This window comes from Saccopteryx bilineata, chromosome 1 (genome assembly GCF_036850765.1).
Source record: "Saccopteryx bilineata isolate mSacBil1 chromosome 1, mSacBil1_pri_phased_curated, whole genome shotgun sequence".
In the NCBI taxonomy this organism is placed as follows: domain Eukaryota; kingdom Metazoa; phylum Chordata; class Mammalia; order Chiroptera; family Emballonuridae; genus Saccopteryx; species Saccopteryx bilineata.
The window spans coordinates 212,199,070-212,223,631 of record NC_089490.1 but is presented as its reverse complement, the minus strand read 5'-3'; the positions used below and the strand labels follow the sequence as shown (position 1 = coordinate 212,223,631).

Below are 24,562 nucleotides of genomic sequence, written 5' to 3'. Positions count from 1 at the left end.
TTGGGAATATAACTATAAAAATTTTCTGAAGACTTTAAAAATTGTAAGATGTTGTAGACAGCCATTAAGGGAAGCATGAATAAGTGCCAGCCTTTATCACATTCATAGATAGAAACTTTTAAAACCATAAAGATGTCAGTTCTCCCCAAGTCAATCTACAGACTCTATGCAATTATGTCAAAATCCTAATACCTATTTTTGGTATAACTTGATAAATTGACTCTAAAATTTGAATATAGAATTAATTAAATATAGAAATATAAATTACTGAGAAGAGGTCTAACTAAGGAGATAAGAATCTAATCTTACCACATCTCAACACTTATTAGGAGGCTACATTAAATAAGAAAGTGACAGGTTTTGTTCTGACAATAAATATAGTAATAAAAAGAGGCCAATGTAACAATAAGGAGAAACCCCTCCCTCACTGGCTTGAGCGTGGGATCATAGACATGACCCATGGTAGCTGGCGTGAGCCCAAAGGTCACTGGCTTGTAGTTCAAGGTCACTTGCTCTGCTGTAGCTCCCTGGTCAAGGCACATATGTGAAAGCAATCCATGAACAACTAAGGTGCTGCAACCAAGAACTGATGCTTCTCATCTCTCTTCCTTCCTGTCTGTCTGTCCCTATCTGTCCCTCTCTCTGTCTCTTTCAATAAATAAATACATAAATAATAAATAAATAAATAGGAACCCCCTCCCAAACCCCCCCCCACACACACAGAATTGTAAAGGATAGAAATGGCACTGCATTTTAAAATAGAAAAGATGGCATAGTCATTACATGGTAGTAAACAACTAAAAAATCATTATCTATGTAAAAAATTACTTTTGCAGACTATACATAAAAATCAAATATATAAAAACATAAAAATCAGATAAACTAAAGAATTAAATGTAAAAGCAAAACCAAGACTTTTTAGAGAAAAATATACACAATGTTTTTATAAAGTTATAATAGGAAAAGATTTCTTAATAAGGAAAAAGTATACCCATCAAGAAAAAGTTTTATAAAATTGGCTACATAGAAATATATATAGAACTTCTGTTTATCAATTGTCAGTATATGAAAAATAAAAAAACAAAATCCAAAGTGGGAGAAGTGTTTGTAATTATCTAACTATGATTTAATATCCTGAAAACACAAAATATTCCTAATTATTCAGTAAGTAAAAGACAAATCAACAGAAAACAGTCAAAAGACTCAACTGGTAGTTCATAGAAGAGGAAACAGCTATAAACATATGAAATACTCCATTTCTTATAAGTTATCAGAAAAATGCATATTAAGACCACATTTTAAATAATAGAGGTATCTGATCTAAGAACCAAATGCTAATAAGGATTTCATATACAAATTCTATTGGTATAAGTGCAGATGGGAACTAATCATTATTAAACAATTTGGCTTACCTCAGAGACAAAAGATTCATAAACTGCCTGGCCCAATGATTCAGTGGATAAAGCATCAACCCAGCACCAGAGGTCATGGATTCAATGCCCAGTCAGGGCATGTACAAAAAGCAACCAATGAGTGCACAACTAAATGGAATAACTTAAGTGAAACAACTAGTTGATACCTCTTTCTCTCTCTCTACCTTCCCCCCTCAAGTCAACAAAGAAATTTTTTTAAAAAAGGGATTCATAAAGCTTATGAGCCAGCAAATCTTTTTTCTTCTAGTTTTGTACCATAAAAAGAGAATCTGCATGTTCTCTGGGAATAAAGCATTTTCCATTTTAGCTAGAAAAGGGAAAAATAGAGAACCAAATTGTGGTGTCATACATACCTACAATGAAGTCAATATAAACAAAGTACAGGCATGTGCATAAACATGAAAGAATCTCAAGAACAAGGTTCAATGGAGATAAAAGTAAGCTGCAGAAGAATAGTTACAATTCCATTTATAGGAAGTTTAAAAAGTTGTAAAAGTAATAAAATGTTTACAATTTATATTTTTGGCAGAACTATAAACAAAGTATAAAGATCAGGGAGGAAATAAATAAAATATAAATTTAAAAAATATAACAATGAAACTAAGAGCTGGCCCTTTAAAAAGATAAACAAAACTAACAAACTTTTAGCCAATCTCACCAAGAAAAGAGAGTCCAAATAAAATAAAAAATGAAAGAAGGAAAGTTACAACACCACAGAAATACAAAGAATCATTAAAGAAAACTATGAACAAATGCATGCCAACAAATTTGACAACCTAGAAGAAATTTATACATTTCTAGAAGCCTATAACCTTTCAAGACTGAACCAGGAAGAAATAGAAATTACTAGCAAGGAAATTGAAGCAGCATTCAAAAACTCCCAACAAATGAAACTTCTGCACCAGATGGCTTAACAAGTGAATTCTACCAAACATTTAAAGAAACTTTAATATCTATGGTTCTTAAACTATTTCAAAAATCTCAAAGAGGAAGAAATGCTTCTGAATTCATTCTATGAAGCCAGTATTATCCTGACACCAAAACAAAGATAGTACAAAAATGATAATTAAGGGCCAATATCCTTAATAAACAGATGTGAAAATTCTCAACAAATATCAGCAAACCAGATTTAACGATATATTAAAAGGATCATAAACCACTATCAAATGAGATTTATTCCAGGTATGCAAGTCAAGTTCAGCATCCATGAATCCATCAACATGATACAACACATTAATAAAAGAAAGCACAAAAATCTTATCATCATCTCAACAGATGGAGAAAAAGCATTTGGTAAAATTCAACATCCTATTTTATGTTAAAAATTCTCAACAAAAGAGGTATAAAAGAAACATAGCTCAAAACAATAAAGGCCATATATGACAAATGAATATATATCGGACTCAATGGTGAAAAGTCAATAAACGAGACAAAGATGCCCACTTCCTTTCTAGATAGTTTCAGAAGTCCTACCCATCAGACAAGAAAAAAAAAATACATATAAGACATCAAATCAGAAAGGAAGAAGTAAAACTCTCACTATTTGCAGATGACAAGATACTATATATAAAAAACCCTAAAGATTCCACCAAAAAATTTATTATAACTAATAAATTAATTCAGTAAAGTTGCAGGATACAAAAACCAATATTCAGAAATATGGTGTATTTCTATACACTAATAATAAATGATCAGGAGAAATTAAGAAAACAATCAATTTAATATTACATGAAAAGCATAAAATATCTAGGAATAAATTTAGCCAAAGAGGTAAAAGACCTGTACTCTACAAACTATAAATCAACAAAAAAAGAAACTAAAGAGGACACAAAAAAATGGAAGGTTATATCATGCTAATGGTTTGAAAGGATTTATATTGTTTAAATGTCCTTACTACTTAAAGTATTATGCAGATTCAATACAATCTCTATTAAAATACCAATGACATTCTTTTCAGAGCTAAAACAACAAATGCTAAAATGTATATGGAAACACAACAGGGTTTCATAGGGTCCTTTTAAAATTAATTAATTAATTTTATTTATTTATTTTTAATTTTATTTATTCATTTTTAAAGTGAATTTAAGGCAAAACAAAACAAATGAATAAACAAACAGAAACAGACCCACAGATACAGAGAACAAACTGATACTTGCCAAAGGGGAGGGGGCAATGGAGAAATAAGTGAAATAAATTTTCTAAAAACGAAAGAAAATATGAAAATGATCCATTTGAAATTCAGATTTGGTGTTTATGTCAGAAGAGATCTCAGGTGTAAGACTGAAGAAGGATAAACAGAAAAGTTGGACACTGATCAAGCTCTATTCCTTGAACAGGGTGTATATGGCTATTAACTTCATGACAATTCTTTTAGGATCAAATATATACATACAAATATGTGACTTTCAAGTATACATTTGATCCTCATTATTCATGGATTTGGCATTTTAGAATTTGCCTACTCACTAAAATTTATTTCCATTCCAAATCAATACTTACAGTGCTTATGCCATAATCATAGACATGTACAAACACTGGAAAATGGTAGTTGCCTGATAAGCACTTTGCCAGCTGAAGCTGAACAAGGCAAGGCTCTACCTTATTTCAGCTCTCATATTGTAAATAAGTATGCTTTTCACAGTCTACTGTGACATGTTTTTTAGCATTTTTGTGTTTTGTTTTGTTTTTGTAATTTCCAATTTTAAAGTGGCTGAAGTGCTGTCCAGTGTTTATAACAAAAAGGCTGGGAATGCTTTATGGAGAATGTATACATTAGAACAGATCCATTGAGGTGTGAGTTATAAGACTGCTGGCTGTGAGTTCAATGTTAATGAGTCAACAATATATACTATTAATAAATAAGGTATCTTCAAACATGAACACACATAAACCAAGGTAGCGTGTAGATCAAAAGAAGAAAACAAGACTAAAACATGACCAGGGGCTTGAAGAAACCTAACCCTGTATTTGCCCCTAGGAGCAGTGATTCAATACTCACTAATTCAATGTTTGTGGCAATTTTATAGAACATTGTTATGGCAAATAGTGAGAGTATAAAGGACAATAAAGTGTATTTATTTTTGTGTTATAATAAAATGAATATAAAACATACAAAATTATATGTTGTATACATATAAAATAATTTTATATTTTTTACATTTTATAAATTATTTGGTATGTTGTATATATAAAAAATATAACACATTAATAAATATAGAGTATTTCATAATAAAAATGAAAAAGGCAAAAACAATGTGTAGAGGATGTATTCACTAGCAAAATATATCAACACAAATTTATATCTCAATATTCATAATCTTATATTTACAAATTACCTCTGGAAGGATAGAAATGAAATATAAATGTGGTTAAAATAGAGGAAAGTAATACTAAAAAGATATACATCCCATATATACCTGAATTTTAGAGCAGATGTAATATTTAAATATTCCTTTCACTCATTTATTAAAAAATAAACAATGAAGCCAAAGTCCTTTTCTGAGACAACCACATGGGTGAACATTCATTCATTTATCTAGGAAATAAATATTGATTTGGCATCTTTTAGTATTGGCTGCTGAGGACAGAAACTGGAACACATCACACAATGTTGTTTAGTATGAGGTGTCAGTGGGAGGACCATCCAAGAACTATGCAGGAGGCAGTTAGCAATGCTCCTGTGTAATAGATTCCACTCCTCAGAGTTTTTGATCATTTCTCTTCAATCATTACAGACTGAATGACTGCGGCTGTCGCAAATGTAACCCTCAAAGAGAAGTTATGACACAGAAGAATCACTTCAAATACACACTTCTTAAATGTTAAGAGTGACAGGAAGGGTACAGTAAATACAAAATGAAATAATCATTTATCAATATGTCAAGGAAAATAGCTTTGTTTATCTAGTGCCTGGTGTTAGCATGTATATTGCAAGAATACAAAAGTAGTCCCATTTTCCTGTTCTGATATCAGTGGCTCCCCTAGAAGCCGTGATCCATATTCAGAGTGGGTGTGTTGGTGCTTAAGGAAACAATAGCTCACAAGGTTCCTAATTGGAACAACAATGGCTGCTCAGGCTCGCCTTAAAGACTTATGGAACTAAAATTATGTGGAGTATAATAAGACTTTGGCTAACTTTTATTCATGCTTAATATTGTTATTAATGTTATGCCAGTAAGAAGTAGAATATTGTTTGCTTAAAAGACAATCATGTTTCTTTTTCAATTTTAAATGTCCAATAAAAGATTACTTCAAAAAATCAAATTCATCTCATATTTTTATCATCACTAAAAGAAGTTCTCATGTTATTTTCAGAAAAGAAAAAATAAAGCACCAACAGGCCCACTCCGAATACGGATCACAGCCAGAGGGGAGCCATGGGTACCGTTTCTGATAGAAGATATTCTCAGCAGACTTCTGGTCTTTGGTACAGTTAATATCCACTGTTTTCAGCACCCTTCATTCTCAAGCATAGAATCACAATACTAAAGATTATATATTTAAGAGTTAAGGTTTCAACACCCTTATAATAACATGCATGTGATTACAGATTTATGCATTTCCATCTTGATTCTACTTTTCTAGTTCAGCTATAATTTACTATTCTTCATTTAAGGAAGAAATGTTTGAAAAAAAAAGGTGGGAAAAGGTATGGAAAGTGAGGCTAACAAAAATCTTACTGGCCATTTCTGACTTATAAAATCTCCGTAGGGACTTTACTTCATTTAACAGCATGGAGAGAAACAACCCTTCCTTTTTTAAAAAAATTTGTCATTCAACCAATAAAAAAAAAATAATAACCAGTTAAGCTTTGGTTTTAAAATATATACTTATCAAAATATATCATATGAGTAAAAAGGCCAAGAACAGAGAGCCAGGCTCCTATTTCTTTCCTAGGAGCCTCAACACTTACAGGCACACGTACAAAGACAACCCATCACATCGAACGTCCTTTACAGCTCAACAATAGGATTTTCATATGCACACTTTGTCCCAAGTGCAATTGGATTCAGAAATGAAAAATAAAAATAAAAAGTAAAGAGTGTGTTGAGTTTTGAGAAACAGTAGAAAGCCTGAAGTTCCATAGTGGTCTCATTTATCTCATCTTTCTTATCTCCTATGTTCGGCTACATAAACAAAAACAAAAAGAACAACAACAAAAAAAGGCAGGAGAGAAAATTTAAGAAAAACTACAAATAAATGCTCAGTAACCATCTAGATCAGTCGTAGTCAACCTGTCCCTACTGCCCACTAGTGGGCGTTCCAGCTTTCATGGTGGGCGGTAACGGAGCAACCAAAGTATAAATAAAAAGATAGATTTAACTATAGTAAGTTGTTTTATAAAGATTTATTCTGCCAAACTTAGCAAAAATCTGACATAAAGTACTTGGTAAGTAATTATTATTATATGTTTTAACTTGCTGTAACTCTGCTTTATAAATTTTATAAAGTAAAGTTACTTCTCTACTTTATAAATCACCAGTACTGTGGAACTGGTGGGCGGTTAGAAAATTTACTACTAACAGGATACAAAAGTGGGTGGTAGGTATAAAAAGGTTGACTACCCCTGACCTAGATAGAATCAATTAGATTTTTTCATAACATATGCACAAAATAAAATCATTGGCATAAATTAGAGATAGCTAAATGATAGTGACTTTGATTAAACAGTTCAAACAACTATGCATCAGTTAGAGTTGTTCCACAAAACTGCTAAAATTGGTGTCGAGTTGTGCCCTTCTACTTCCTCACTTTTCTTAAATGTTAAAAGCTCAGAAAATTGATATTTGCCCATGCCAACCATCCAAAAAATGCTCCATCTGTGAACAGGTACTTCTATAATGATTCCCTCCTTTCTGAAACTCTTCTTCACTCTGGCTTCCATCACAACAACCTCTCTTGGTTTTCTTCTCACCTATCGAAATGTTAACACCTGTGGAGGCTTCTCTGCCTCTCCTGTCTCTTCCAGAATTCCATCCCTGGGTCTATTTTTATCTTCCTAGGTGACCACATCCACTCAATAATAATGTTGCTTATACAATGCCCAATCCTCTGTCCAGAAATCCCATCTGAGTTTCAAAATATAACTTTGATATTTACTCAAAAAATTACTTAAGTTATAAAAAAAATTACAATGCCTGGTCTCCAAAATATAGATAATAGAATATTGCATAATAAACCATATACAGTGTGGATAACTATGTGAATGATACTCCTCAACATTTTATTTGTAAAATCCAGCAAATTGTTTGACTTCTTTTTTTAATGAGTCACAGAATTAAGGGCTCCTTTCTTCCCACAAACAAAAAAAATTCCATCCTTTTACCTACATAGTTTTCTAAAATTATATGTTCTTGATCCTAAAACCACACTGAATGGTAAAAGCAAGACTCCTTTTTATTCACTGTTAAGAGTAGAATGAGCTTACAGGGTCCTCCAATATGCACCTACAGGACTATGATTTCAGTCAAAGGACTATTTAGGAATCAATGAGTAGATTTTTCACTCTAAGTCACCAGGACCTGAAAATCTGAAATGACAATCTCTTGGATTTATGAATGTATTTCAGGTTCTGTTTCACATTTCATGTTCTTTTTCAATCTTCATGATTATATTAAATGATTAAATAGTATTTTCCCATCTATAAAAAAGCTGTACTTAATGTTTAATCAAATTCCAGCATGTATCATTCATTGGAAATCATCATTAATGACACTTGATCTATAAAACCATAGCTTAACAGAGGATGAAGTGGTGGTACTTGGCCTCAGTCTAACAGCATGTCAGCCTCTACAAGAATTCTTAAAACAGTAAGAACTGTCCCAAGTCTGATCTACAGAAGACACAGAATATTCCAAAGATGAAATGTTTTGAGTAGCAAATGGATGGAAATAATTGTAAGTTTCAATGATTTCAAACAGCAAGACTTTTAATAGATATTTTCTCTTTAAACAAATTGCTTCTTTAATTATCTTCTGAAATTTCTCATCCCTGCTTAACTCAAAGGAGCCAATGAGATAATATTAGTAAAGGTTTAAGCTCCTTGGAAACATAGTGTTAAATATGAAGAGGAATTTATACATCCTATTAAAAAAACAGCATAAAATGTTTTAAAGATCTGGAAAACATCAACATTATTTGGTTTTGGATGCAATATTTTGACAAACCAAATAAATACCAGGTTGAACTGAGGTCATAAGCGTAGCTAAAACTCAGAAGGCTATCTAATTTTCTAACATGGAAAAAAGATAAAAATTTTAAAGTCTTCATAAATAGGCACTATTTCAACCAATATCTATTGTATTTACCCTCATTAAAGAAAAGTGACGGGGATGAGCATTATTCACCAAATAGCACTTAGGCAAATTGCTAGTCTCTCACAATTGTATGAGTCATGATTAAATATAATTTGTTTTTCTGCCAAGCCCTTTTAAACCAATGAGTATTTTTTAAATGCCTTCCCCTGTGCTAAAAAGGAAAGGGAAATGAAAAATACCTCATCAGAATTACCTTGAATAATAAAGCGCTCCATGTTTTCCTTAAAGGGTTGGATGTGCTCAGTGGAGGAAACCTGGAACACTTTGCCCGCTTCGACCTCACAGGCTGGAATTAGAGAGACATTGTTTAGAACTCTGTTGATAGAGCATTAACACAATTTAAAAACTTCATTAGCTAATGTTAGACTATCTTGTTAACCATAAAAGTTGACATAGGTCCTACACATACTTTGGGAACATCCAAACACTGACACAAGAAGTCTAGACCCATGGTTTTATTTGAGGAGACTGTAAAAAGAAATTAAGAACCTGTGAACTCAAGTTCGGTTACTTCCAAAGTGTGTCACCTTGAGCAAGTTACTGAACCTCTGAGCCTCAGTCTCACCTGTAAAATGGGCATGACCCTGGCGCCTACCTCCAGTGTTGTTTTGAGGATCAAATCAGTTAATAGATGGGAAGTGTCCAAATCATGCCTGGCACACCCTAGAGCAGGACGTCCCTACTTTCTGTCTTCATCACCACTGTTATCACCTGACTTCTAATATAAGTTTATCCCCACTTAAAGTCCAAATTTCTGAAAAAGAGCAAATAATAACTGTGGTGCTAATGTCAGTGTAGCAACCAATAAATACGAGCCTTACACCTATTATTTAGCTTAATGTTCAGAATAAGTAAAGTGGACATTATTGCCCCATTACTGTGTAGCAGGTTACTAAATGAAACCCTGATCTGACTTAAAATCTTCTACTCTTTGCAGGCCTGTGCCTCTGTAAATAAATGTCTTTGCAGTCTACAGATCCCAATTAGGAAGCATTTCTAAGAAAATTTCTGAAAATTTTTCTGCTATTATGGTGATAGTGAACAACTTCAGCCTGAAAAAAAAGAATTCAAAATTGAAAAGCACATATTTGAAAGACAAAAATGTCTGATTCAGGGAAACAAACTTTCAGTACAATTCTTATGGTAGGGTTGCCAATTCTTCTAGAAGACTTTGTAACTGCACTCTTTAAAATACTTTTTTTTTTTTATCTCATAACACTGTATTTCCCATTTTTCCCCCTCCAGGTCATTGGCTTGTCCAAGCAGGAGAATATAGGAAGGCTTTTTTATTGCTAACACATATCCTTCCCATCAAATAGAAAACAGAATTAGTTAAAGTAAGCAACTAGATACTGAAGGGAAAAGAGAGCAAAGGAATTATACATTAGGTGTTTTTTTTTTAATTTTTTTAAAAGATTTTATTTATTCATTATAGAGAAGGGAGAGAGAGAGAGAGAGAGAGAGAGAGAGGAGCAGGAAGCATCAACTCCCATATGTGCCTTGACCAGGCAAGCCCAGGGTTTTGAACCGGCAACCTCAGTGTTTCCAGGTTGACACTTTATCCACTGCACCACCACAGGTCAGGCTACATTAGGTTTTAAAAACTGGAAAGTCTGACTCCCTAGGAAGCAGCAACATTCCATTTAGCTTAATTTGCTAGAAGACTAAAGCATCCATAGGCTTAATTGCCCACTTCAGGAATCCATTGTGTCGTGGAGTCTCTTCTGCCTTAGCCTTCCAAACTCAGGTTTGGGAGGAATCTCCCTAAGGCATTGCCAGTTAGATATTGGTAGGTGGGGGCAGGTGCTCTGTGCTTACACTTTTAAGCATGTGCAGTGTCTCCAGGCAGGATTGGGTGTCCCTCCTTCGTGATCCCACAGCATTATGTGCACACAGAATTAAAGCTAGTATTTATTTTTATATGCCAAGGACTATATCTAATTATTTTACATGTATTTTTCCCATTCGTTACTCAAAAAACCCTTGGAAGTGGATGAGTAATATTGCTCTTGCTTTACATCAGAGAAAAATAAAGCACTGAGAGACTGCCCAAATTATACAGTATGTGAGTTGAAGAGGTGGAGTTCAGTATCAGCCAGCTACCACACTTCTAAAGTCATTTCTAATTGTGTCTCTTTTATCCTACTAGACCGAGCAACTTAAAGAGGGGCAATCTAATTCCCATTTGTATTCCTAACATCTAAGTTTTTGTTGTTGGATGTGTAAATTTTTGTTGTCCTTGTGGCTGGATAAATACCTACTGACGTAAAAATAACATGTCAGGTTTTGGAATCTAGCAGATATAGCTTAAATTCCAGTTCACTCATCCACTGAATGACCCTGTGATTTGGGATTAACTACCAAACCTGTTTGTATCTTAATTTTCTTATCTAGCAGATGTAATAAAATCTCCACCATGAGTGTGAGTATTAGTTACTCTAGGTGGAAAATCCTTGAAACTGTACTTGGATATATAAATAGGGGCATTAAAAATAGTAGGTATTGCTCTTATTGTTTGCTTAGAGAAAACTAGCATGACATAACATAAGCTTTCAAAGTGCCAAAGTGTAGTTCCAAAGACAAGAGGGCATAGACTTCCTCTGTGTTAACCATAGGGGAAACTAAACAAGCACAAGTTAGAGGGACAGATTTCAGTTCTAAGTAAAGGGAATGGGCTAATGTTTAGGTGTTGGGCAGATAAAATATATTATGCTCACTTTGTTAAAATGGTGCTGCCCACGTGAGGCCGTCGCCCAGGTGATATTAATGTGTGTTGAGAATCCTTGTAGCCTGGGGCTTGGTTTTGGGATTAAGCCTTTCCCACCCTTTTTGATGTGGGGCGGTACAATCCAATTATGCCTCAGAGAAGTGACTTTGTATTAGAGACTTCCCTATTTTGTATATTGGATTAAAGGTTTGGATTTCTACACTATAAAATAGGGGCAGAATAGGAGCTGGCTCTCTTGGCTCCTGAGATTATCATTAGAGGAGAGAGCAGAGCAGAGAGCAGAAGGAGGCCATGTGGAGTAGGCCAGGAGAAGCAGCCAAGATGGCGGAGTACTGAGTGAGATGCCAGTTTGTGTAGAGTTTGTATCTGGGATAAGGAAGGAGATGGGGAACTGAGGAGAATAAGGCTGGTGAGCTAGAAACCTTTGATTCTAGGAAACTCGGATAAGTCAGTGGCTTTGTGAGCACTGAATGTGAGTGGGTTTTGGAGCCCAGTGTGTATTTTTACTTGCCTGCTGGGTGCTAGCTAGAATTAAAGAAAATGGCCTATCAGTTTTTGGCTCCATTGTTTCTTTACCGACTGTCCGAATCCAATGCGAACCTGCATGAGCTGGGGTGCTTTGATGCTGGCCCTGGCCCTGGCTCCTGGCTTTACATTAGGGAATCCCCATAGTGAAATAACCAGCCTTGTGAGGTGGTGAGCACTTCATCCCCAGCTTTACTCAGAAAACAGTGGGTTGCCTGTCAGAAACAGGGTAAAGAGATGAACTGATAAGAAGGTGCTAGCAGGCCCTGGCTGGTTGGCTCAGCGGTAGAGCGTCGGCCTGGCGTGCAGGGGACCCAGGTTCGATTCCCAGCCAGGGCACACAGGAGAAGCGCCCATTTGCTTCTCCACCCCCCCCTCCTTCCTCTCTGTCTCTCTCTTCCCCTCCCACAGCCAAGCCTCCATTGGAGCAAAGATGGCCTGGGCACTGAGGATGGCTCCTTGGCTTCTGCCCCAGGCGCTAGAGTGGCTCTGGTCACCCCAGAGGGGCAGAGCATCGCCCCTGGTGGGCAGAGCGTAGCCCATGGTGGGCGTGTCGGGTGGATCCCGGTCGGGCACATGCAGGAGTCTGTCTGACTGTCTCTCCCCGTTTCCAGCTTCAGAAAAATATAAAAAATACAAACAAACAAACAAAAAGTATAAGGTGCTAGAAGTCAGCTTCCTTTAGGACTTATCACTTATGACAGCCCCATGTAGTTAGAAATTCTGTGTCCATTGATGTTGATGGATGTATAATGAGGATATACTTAGTAATATTCTAATTTGGGGAGTTTTCTAGAAGTATATAAATTAGTATATAGGAGACGACAAGTTGCATCAATGAAAGGAAATAGGGTAGATCTGTCAGTCTTTCTAATCATTTAAATGAATTATTTCTGGCAAAGTCACATGAAGAAACATTCTCAAAGGTCTCTGCTAAGTTTCTAATTGCTTACCAATCTATTATTGTATGACATACATGTTGACTCACTACCCACTGCATTCAAGGTACTATCTATTCCAGGCACTGTAACTATTGCTGTGGACAGAACAGAAATGTTGTGGGAAAATCCCTCTGTGCAGGGAGCTTGCCTTATTCTCTATGGCTTTTAATTACTTAATTTTCAATACTGATGAGAAAATTAAAAGACTAACTGCCTAGGCCCTGGCTGGTTGGCTTAGCGGTAGAGTGTCGGCCTGGCGTGCGGGGAACCCGGGATAGATTCCTGGCCAGGGCACATAGGAGAAGCGCCCATTTGCTTCTCCATGCCCCCCCCCTTCTTCTCTGTCTCTCTCTTCCCCTCCTGCAGCCAAGCCTCCATTGGAGCAAAGATGGCCCAGGGGCTGGGGATGGCTCCTTGGCCTCTGCCCCGGGCGCTAGAGTGGCTCTGATCGAGGCAGAGCAACGCCCCGGAGGGGCAGAGCGTCGCCCCTGGTGGGCATGCCGGGTGGATCCTGGTCGGGTGCATGCGGGAGTCTGTCTGACTGTCTCTCCCCGTTTCCAGCTTCAGAAAAATACAAAAAAAAAAAAAAAAGTAAAAAAAAGAAAGAAAGAAAAAAAAAGACTAGCTGCCTAGTGTCTAGTAGCTTATGGCAGCATGGGAAAAAAGGGAAAAAGAATCTAATTTCTCACCTGATCTGATTACCAAACTTTAAAAGGCTGCGACAAGAGAGATGAATATTTGACTATTAGTGACAACTGTTTAATTGGCCACTTTTTCTTAGAAAATGGGATCAAGAACTGTCCTCTTCATGATGCGACATTGTGCCTGACGGTCTACACTGTGATGGGAGGCCTACGAGGCTATAAGAACACCCACCATTAGCTTCTTGCACAAGTTAATCTAATGGATCTGGTGCTTTGAAGGAGGATTTCATTAGGAAAATGGAGTTGGATCTCAGACTAACTATGACAAAATCTTCTCCAATGTGCCAAAATTTCCCTAGGTCTTCATTTTTACTCAGTAACTTTTAAACAACACAATATGTAGATAAGAAAGGTATAATAAAAAAAAATTTTAATGAGGAAAAATACATTTTAAGTTAAATTTCATTAAATTTTTAAAATGTTCTTGGCTTATGCATAGAAACTGTATTCTTAATATAAATGTAAGCCAAAACTCTTTTTTCTGTTTCTTCTATGTTTTCCCTTTTACTTATAATAGATTTTCTTGTATACAAGTAGAACTTTAGATCCAGAAAATCTCTCGGGTCATTTCCTGGCAACCTCATTTCATTTCCAGTCCTCCTTCCCTAACGCCCCAAAAGATGCTTGTCACGTATCTTGGTGTTTCTAGTGATGTCCATTCATGTCTCTGCCAGGCAATTTTTTCCTTACTGGGCTGCTCTAATTATTAGAATTTTCAACCATGTACCAAGCAGAAGTCTCTCTCTCCCTCTTCACAGTGTACCCTGTGGAATGACATAGCTGAGTTTGCTTTTAAAATATTTCAGATAGATTCACATAGTTACTTACAGAATTAAAAAGTTTTAAAATTTAAATCCACCATTGATAGTTTAGATCTCTAGTGAGTCACAAAATTCCACTCTCTTTGAGGAGACATGAAGACCCCCCCTCTCTCATCATTTTTTATTTACTCACTCCACTTTCTGGCTAGCATTGAGGACATTCCCAGGCAGGCAATAGGCATTGACAATTGTCTGGGGAATGAATGGAAAAATGAATTGGATTCTCCTATCAATACAAACTTATTAATTTGGAAAAGTCATACCTATTGAAGTTTCCCCATGCCTTATGCATGCTATTCATCCACTCTTATCCTTTATGATAAACTGTGGAACTTGAATTTGTCCATCCATATACAACTATCAGAGCAAGATTCAACTATCTCACTAAGCCAAGAGGATCAATCTCCTCCTGAACTTTGCATCTCCCTCTTCGATAGAACAAGTATGAATGATATAAAATAAAAGGAAAGACGTGAACAAAATAGAATTGGAGTCAAGTCTGGCTCTATTAGTAGCTTTTGGTCCTGGGCTAGTCCATAAATTATCTGAGCCCCCCCAACTTCCTCAACTAGAAATTGGGATGAGGCCCTGGCCGGTTGACTCAGCGGTAGAGTGTTGGCCTGGCGTGCGGGGGACCCGGGTTCAATTCCCGGCCAGGGCACACAGGAGAAGCGCCCATTTGCTTCTCCACCCCCCCTCCTTCCTCTCTGTCTCTCTCTTTCCCTCCCGCAGCCAAGGCTCCATTGGAGCAAAGATGGCCCGGGCGCTGGGGATGGCTCCTTGGCCTCTGCCCCAGGTGCTAGAGTGGCTCTGGTTGTGGCAGAGCGACGCCCCGGATGGGCAGAGTATCGCCCCCTGGTAGGCAGAGCATAGCCTTCTGGTGGGCGTGCCAGGTGGATCCTGGCACATGCGGGAGTCTGTCTGACTGTCTCTCCCTGTTTCCAGCTTCAGAAAAATACAAAAATACAAAAAAAAAAAAAAAAAAAAATTGGGATGATACAGTCAGGGAACTTGAGTGCTAAGCACTGAGCTGACAATTAAGAAGTTCTCAAAACATGATAGCTATTAATGATATTATCTTATTGCATTTATTTGTTTATGTGTATCTATCTCTGATTATAATCTGCATTCCCTGAAGTCAAGGACTGCCCTATTCACTTCTGTGTGCCCAGTGAAATACAGAGAAAGCAATAAAATGTGCAAATAAAAGTGCTTTCCACTATGTCAATGACCATGACTTTCCTTAATCTGGATAGTAAGCCTCCAATGGTGGTAACCCAAAGCTCTTGACACTGTGCAATTATTTGTGGATGGCTGTTGCTTTATTCATTATATTCTGAAGAAAATGCCTGTTGGATAACTATAAAAATAAAATGTAAAGTTCTAGAGTTTGTATATACTTATGTATGTATAGTTCTTATATATATATATATATATACTTATATATTCAATAATATATATAAATATATTGGATAAAGGAATTTATTAGATTGAACCCCACCCTTCTTTTAACCCTAGTGCCTCTTATTGCATAACCTCATCCTGGCCATTACTTATCATCTTCAAAATTGGTATGTGACTAATAATTTTTTTAAAAATGACAAACACTTTGGCCTGACCTGTGGTGGCTCAGTGGATAAAGCGTCGACCTGGAAATGCTGAGGTCGCTGGTTTGAAACCTTGGGCTTGCCTGGTCAAGGCACATATGGGAGTTGATGCTTCCAGCTCCTCCCCCCTTCTCTCTACCTCTCTCTCTCCTCTCTAAAAATGAATAAATAAAAAAATAAAAATAAAAATGACAAACACTTTTATCTCACAAACTTGAAGGGTCATTTAGTAATATTATTAAAAACATAATATAATATAGAATTCCTGGAAAATTGTATTACAGTCAAATCCAAATATATTTTTTAATCTATTAAAGGCTGTTGGCATAACTGAGTAATTCCAATCATGCAGGCTTTTGTTTAATTTAAAGACTTTGCTAATCCCCCCAAAATTTGTATTGCATTAAAGGCTAATATTGGAAAGCATGATTAGGCTCCCAAATACAAAGAAAAATCTATCCAGAGGATAGGAAGAACAAAAGCCTCTCAGATGTTCCCACTGGAAAATGGGTTTTACTACCAAGTGACATCCACAGACAGGCATGGTGGGGATACAGCTATCATCATCTTATTACTACCAGATTTAAATAAGAACATCACACACCACTCTATGAAATGAACCATGATCATGAGGATTCTGCTCATTATGTAGAGAATTTAAATATTTGAGCTGTAACTTCTTATATGCCTCCAACTTATATCAATCAATGTTCACCAGTTTAGAGTCGCTGCTTTTCTGTGAGTTTCCAGAAAGTTTCCCTGGCATCCGTAAACCTGCCTCCAGTGTGAAGGAAGCCACATTACAGTCACAAGGAAAGAAGATTGACTAGATCAGAAATTCTTTTTTCCCAAACCAAACTGTTTCCCATGTAACCATGGTTTGTACATTACTCTGGATTCACTTTCAAGACACAAACATCACATAGCTTCTTAGAGCAGATCAATGCAGCCAATGAGATGCTTACAAAGTAGTTCTAAAATCGGAGACATTGGGTTTTACCCATACTTGGTCTACAGGAATCACCACAAGGAAAAAGTTACAGAATTGGCCCTCTAAGGGAAGTGTTCTCTAGCCACAGTCAGGATCTAAGCTGTATGGCAAGTGCCATAGAGTCAACTAGGGTTTTAGACTCCAACCTTACCTGCTACATCAGCACTGTCAAATATACTGTCCCTCTGCATCTACCCTGTGGCTCTCAGCGGTACCAACTAACCTACTTAAATATTTCACACATGGTTCTAGAGTTCTTTAAATATGTCCATCCTTAACCATAATATTTTCAAAAATTAACTAGTTATACAAACATTTAGGATGTGTACAAATAAATTCTTTTTTTTCTTCTTTTCTTTTTTTTATAAATTTTTATTCATTTTAATGGGATGACATTAATAAATCAGGGTACATATGTTCAAAGAAAACATCTCCAGGTTATCTTGTCATTCAATTATGTTGCATAAATAAATTCTTTAAGATTAAATTCTACAAATAAAATGGTATAAATGCCTCGAGTATAACTGTTATTGGCATAAAAGTGAAAATATTATACAATGTATCATAACATACTACATGTATAAACTTATCTAGAGTGAAGTTCCTGACATTTTCTAAGGATAGAGTATAATCATACTTTTAGAAGTAGTAGATAATGCTTATCAAGGGCACGAGTGATTGTCACAGAGGCTTATGCAGGATCTTGATAATTCTGGCTGAGCACCTGGCTTTGTATTGGCTGCCCCTTCAAAAAATGTCATTAAATGATAACTGGAAGTGTAACTGCAGGCATCTGTGACTCCTCTAGAAACCTCAAAAACTCAATAAGCATCTCTGGAATAGTATTGTTACTACAGCCCCCAATATTTTCCAATACTGATATGCTCTGATGCTGAAACTGGAACAGACTGGCACATAAAGGACTTTAGTAAACATTCCACACATCAAGCTGCAGGGAGTAACATCTCTCCACTGAAACAGATGCCATGGAGGTTGTTATTTGCTCCAGAAATGGTGTCTTGCCAGTGGGCACCTTTGTGGTATAAAATCAATTAATGAATTTAAAAATACTTAAAGATAAATCATAGTCCCCAAGAGCAAAACTCGTACTTGTCTGTCTCTTTTAAATATATAAATAAAGCAACATTTTATCCAATGCTTAAGAAACCACAATTTAAGACACACCATCTACAGATTGAAATATTTTTCTAGTTTGGGACTATGAACATATGATTAACAAAAGTTATATTTAAAGTAAAGTGTTGGGGCTCAAGAGTTTTGTCAGTTTGAGTTTTTTTAAATTCACAGAAGGGTCTCACCCTTAGGCCCAGATATTACCACTATCATCAAGTCTGTGTTCTTCGCTCTCTTTCTATCCTAAACAAGTAATTATATATACATATTTGAACTTTGCAAACTGAAATCATACTACTTGTATTTTTCTTATGCCTTATTTTTTCTCAAGATTGCATTAGTAAGATTTATTCATTTTTAATTCAGGTAAATGCAGTGTAATTGGTTTCACTGTTCAATAGATGTTCTTCTAAAGAAGATAACATAATTTACACAATTATTTTGTTGAAAAAATCTAAAGGGTTTGGGGTTGTTCCTATAAATGTTAATACAGTTATATATTTCATGTAGTCCCCTGTGTACTGGGACATATAGTTTGGCCAGGGACCAAATCCTGGGTCAGAGAGTGTAGACTTTTTTGATTTAATTAGTTATGTGAGACGGTGTCCCAAGAAAGTATATCAACTTATATCTCCATTATCATTATAAAAGAGTTCTCTCTAATTTACATCTCTGCCAATATTTCACATTCTGACTTTTTAAATTTCTGAAAAAGATACTAATTAGTAGTATTTACCAAGATCAAATTTTAGGTATACTTTTAAAAGTTATTGACATCTACACTCGAACTCTTAACATGTTATCATGTACCTCTGCAAGTTTCCACTCATACTGTATACCCTTATTAATGTTCTCCTACAGGGAAAGTTCATCCGGACAGCTTTACTGAAGGGAAGACATTTTAACTGAGTATAAAAGGATGAGTAGGAGTGCTATAAATAACTTGAATCCCATGGTGATCATGTACTATATATTTGAAGACCATGCACTTGTGTAGTAATTTGCTTACACCAGTTCTCTGTGAGAAATAACATCTTATAGCTTTGAAATACTCTAAATTGGCAATTGCACTAAAAAAATATTTTTGCGAAGTGTACTTTGTAACACAATCATGGATAATTTATAAAATAAATCTTAACTCAAAATGTCAGAGAACTAATCACTTCTAATTTACTATGTTTTTTTTTTCAAGGCAGTTGTGTTAATAAAGTAAATGATTAGTGAAAATGAGGAAGTACAACTTCACTATTTTTTTCCTAAAGTGAAATATGGCATCAAATCTTAGAATTCAATGACTAATGACTTGATTTTCTTCTCATTAACTCTCTCTTCCACTGCTGAGCAGGAAGACCCTAAATGGATGAGGTGTGTATGTGTGTGTGTGTGTGTGTGTGTGTGTGTGTGGCACAGGTGGGAAGGAGAATAAAGGGTAGGCAGAAAAGCATTTCAGGCAGAGGAAAAGTCTGTCTGAGTTTGCCTGCCCAGTAGGCAAAATTACTGTTGAATTTAATGACGATTCAAGAGATTTACCTGATGAAAAGTCTAGAAAACCTCAGAAATGTTCATTTGAGCCAAGTACATGTGCATATTGGGATGGAGGAGGGGAGAAAGGATGAGAAGAGAGAAAGATACTCGAAGCTTATTACCTTCAGAAAAAATACCACAAAGAAAAACATTATTTTCAAAGCTGATACAAAAAATGTAAACATCTCAAACAGAAAAATAGTATATAACCTACACAGTCTTGATGAAATGGAAATTATGAAGTGATACAATTTTTTAAAGAAGAACTTCTATATTACTTAGTACACAGAAAAAATTAACTAATTGCTTATATCACTGCCCCTAAAAATTAGAATCATGTGTTTAGTTCCCTTCCTTCCTGGGTTAAAATCACAATTATCTTTTATTTAAGTTCCTTCCTAAACCTCCCAAATTCTATGCTTGTTAGAACAATATTTTCAAGATATAAATCTTCATCACTCCAGTTCCCTAAATATAGTCTTTTAATGGTTGAATGTTACACTTAGAAAAAAATATAACCTCTTTATAAAGTGTATATACTTGTATGGTCTATGGGAGCTCTCATCTCATACTAGCTAGTTATGTCCCAAGAATACAGGGGTATTTAGACTTTTTCTCTAAGTGAAATGCTTCTCTGCCTACCCTTCATTCTCCTTCCCACCTATGCCAAACAAATACACAGACACATACATACAGACACACACCTCTCATCCATTTAGGGTCTTCCTGCTCAGTATAGCTATGCTGGCTTTCATGATCTAGTTAGTATATATCCTTATGGTTTTATCATTTTCTGCACCCATGCACTCAGCCTGTATTTGAGTCACCTAGAATTGCTTGCAATTCCAAGAATGCACTCATCTCATGCCATGGAACTGGGTGATTCACCTGCTAAAATTTTCTTCCATATATTTTTTACTTGTAAAGTATTCAAATGTCATGACTCCACTCTAATGGCGATTCCTAACTAAAGTCTTACTATATTTTATTGCAATTATCTGTTTGTATGTCTGACTTCTTAACTATATGATATGATATGTGTTTTTCAGTACAAGAACCTATTTATTATTCTTCTTTTTCCTCCAAGCATCAAGCAAAATATCTTGACAATAAATAGTGCTCATTAAATGCCAATTCTGAGTTTCACTGTCTTAAAGAACATCACATTTCTCTAAACATTGCTGACTTAAACATATTAGGCTCAGCACTTTATAGACATGCTTGATGCATAATAAATTTCAACAAGGAAAGGTACGTGCATTGGAAACATAGCTCCACTGTTTCAGGTGAGAGTATAAGGGTAATGAACATTTGATAGATTACTTGTACATTTTTAAAATCTATATTACATGAGACAGATGTGTATAATGCAACCGAACACAGAGTCACACAGAAATGCCATCTAAAAGAAAGAACAGGGCTCAACAAGACTAATTTTATTAGTATGCTTTCCACTCTTTCATAAGCCATGCTAAAGTGCCCTATAATTTGACACATTCTGGTTCTTATCTATGTTCTAATTAAAATGTCTTAGAATAGGAATTTTTAAATTGCATTCCTTTTATGCTAAGGATGTCCTTAGATTTTTAGCAAGGAATAATAATTTGTGATTTAATAAAAAATGGTGTAGAACTCACTGTAAGTGGGAGAGGCATATCAAAAGACATATCAAAATACTCGTATAGGGGCTTTTTCAGACCATATGTATATACAATTCTGACTTTAGTTATAATTCTGCTGTAGTGAGCCAAATTACAGATATGAATATATTGTTTGCTTCAGATTTAAACTGAAAAACCCCTGACTTCATGGATCATTAGACAAAGCCCAAATAGTAGCAACACTGGTGACTTTGTTCATACTTTTTCCCATGCTTGAAATTCTACTCTTCTTTCCCCTAGACAGAACTTTACTGATCTTTCAAAGTCCAATTTAAATTTAATTTCCAAGTATATTTTATCATTACTTTCTCTATGTTTCTATAGTATCTTATTTATATAATTAAGAAATATTTGTCATATCATGTAGTCATATATGCATATGCATACATATAACCATTGGCCTCCTTATTAGTCTATGAGCTACAAGAGAAGGATTATGCTTTATTATTTCATTTTCTAGTGATTTAATAAACATTTTATAAATGATAAGTTATTAGATTATAATATCTCTGATTCCTTACTGATCTAAATTTCATAAATTTTATTTTACTATTATGTTTTATGAGATAACTCACCTATTAAATTCTTAAGTTGTTTTTCTAGACAGTATTTTGGTAATAAATATCAAGAATCTGAAAAAACACACTATATATGGTACACAAAATGTGTTGTAGAACTGAGTACCTGAAACCTGTATAATTATGTTAAATAGTGCCACCTTAATAAATTCAATAAAATAAAGAATCTGAAAAAATATTCATAGTTTCTAATCCAATAACTTAAATCTAAGGCCCTATATTAAGGAAATAATAAAAAATATAGTAAAAAGGTTATGAATAAGGATGCTCAACACAGTATTTCTCAAGAGTAGGGAAAATTGGGAAGAGTAATTTCTTACAAGAATCAAATTACTCATTAAATAATGGCACAATCATAGGATAGATTATTATGAAACCATCTTAAATGGTTTTAAATTATATTAAGAAGTCTGGAAAATGCTGCTAAAATTTTCAGTGGGGAAAATATATAACATATAAAAATGAATACAGATGTCCAGTCAATTGGAATGATGAATTAATTATAGGCTGAGACTTCCTTCTGTTGTAAATGCATAGCAATAAATAAGGACATAAAAAAAGAAAATCAAAGAGACAGGGTATGCTTTTAAAAAATCAGTATCTCCTTGGAAGAAAAATAGTAGGAAAGCCCAACTTAATAAACAGTGCCCAAGTAAGAAGTAATTTGGTGTGTGCATGTGAAGGAGAGGTAAAGATTTTGGCTTATGTCACTATTGGTGATGAGATATTTCACAAAGCAGGGAATGGAACTAATCTCATTAGTGGAAACCCAGAGCTGTTACTGGGCTCCCCAAGCTATCAGAAGAGGATATAAACAGCCCACATGCATCTATGTGCTTGAGGGAGCAAAAGTAGGCAGACACAGCTCTTTGGGTATCATCTGAGCCAAGTCACTCATCAACTTGAAGACTGAATCTACAATAAACCTCAGGTTGCTGATAGAAGGTTTGGTTCTGGCCTAAGGTAGGACAAGTCAAGCAACTGAAAAATCAATCAAGAAAATGCAGCATTGGGTGGGGTGGGCAGGGTAGGGGGTGGTACTGGAAAAAGGGAGAATAAAAGAAAAACAGATTAACAGACAATTTTGATCATAATTCCTCAACTCTTGAGTTGTAACACAAAAGCAATCACAGACAGTACATAAATGATTGGTTGTATGTGGCTATGTACCAACTGAACTTTATTTGCAAAAAGGGGCCTCACTGGCACACAAGCTGTAACTTTTTAACACCTGTTTTTAATCAACATTTTAATACCACAAAGAAAACTAGTGAGTAGAAAGACAGATTATAAGTATTAACAAATAAAACATGAATTCATTTCAGATGAAACTAACAGTACAGAAAATCTGAAAAGGACTTTAATATATTTTTTAAACATTAAAAAGGTAAAGAAAAATAATATGCAAAATAAGAACAAAAATTAATTTTATGGTAAAAATTGATATGGTAAAAAAATACTAGAAATCTTGGAAAGATAAAAATTATTATGATAGCTGGCCCTGACTGGGTGGCTCAGTAGCTGAAGCATCGACCCAGCATACCAGTGGTAGTGGGTTCAACCCTCAGTCAGGGCATGTATGAGAAACAATCAATAAGTACATAACTAAGTGAAAAAATAGTTGCATTGATAATATAAACACCAGATGGATAGAGTCAAAGAGGGAATTAATGAACTGAAAGACAATGTTGAGGAATTCATGAGGAGTATCACAAAAGAAAAATGGGATGAATTTTTAAAATATGAAAGAGAAGTTAGAAGACATGAAGGGTTAGACTAAGCAGCTTCTATGCACATCAAAAGTGAGTTTCAGAAGAAAAGGAGAAAAGTGATGAACAAATAATTGCTGAGAATTCTTAAGACATTAATGAAGACAGTAGTTGTTTAAGTTGGAAGTTCTTACTAAGTACAGAGAAAGGTAATAAATAAACAAAGAAAATAAAAATACATTAATTCATATTGAACATATTAAAGCAAAGCCAAAGATGAATTAAAAAAAAACAAAAAAATTATAAAATTCACCAAAAAGAAAAAAATAGATGATCTATAAAAGACTAATTATTAGGTTGAAAAAAAGACTTATCAGTGATAAGAGATGGCAAAAGAAAAAAAAGTTATCTTCAAAATACTGATTAAAAAATAAGTTGATGTAGAATTCTGTATCCAGCAAAATTATTATTCAGAATGGAGGGGAAATTTTTTTTTAGTAGTTTTTAGACTAAAGTTTAACATGTACCAATCCTCACTGAGATAACAATCAAACAGAAGGGTAAAAATAAGATGTAAAAATGTTAGCATAAAGAGTGATTAAATATTGGCAAATATTATTACCTAATAATTAAAATATGAGGAATTTTTGAAAGAAAAATGATAGGACTAAAACTGAAATAAACACTAGAATAAAGATGGAAAGTAGTTTAATTTAATTAGAATGTTCTAAAATATCTATCTTATTTGGGAAGATAAATATACTAAATAAATTTATAGCATGTTATTAAATTATATAAATTAAGAAAATATGTAAACATTTAAGACCAGCTAACAAATTAATAGAAACATTATCTATAGCTTCTAAATGTATTGGAAAAGTCAGGGAGAG

General features: G+C 34.9%; 1 protein-coding gene across 1 annotated transcript in view; it reads right to left on the bottom strand.

Moving 5' to 3' along the window:
• FMN2 (formin 2) overlaps positions 1-24,562 on the bottom strand; it is a 410,616-nt gene that overhangs the window by 111,836 nt on the left and 274,218 nt on the right. The window contains exon 14 of the mRNA XM_066235150.1: positions 8,943-9,035. Within this exon, the coding sequence (XP_066091247.1) occupies positions 8,943-9,035 (93 nt within the window). The remainder of the gene's footprint in view (positions 1-8,942; positions 9,036-24,562) is intronic.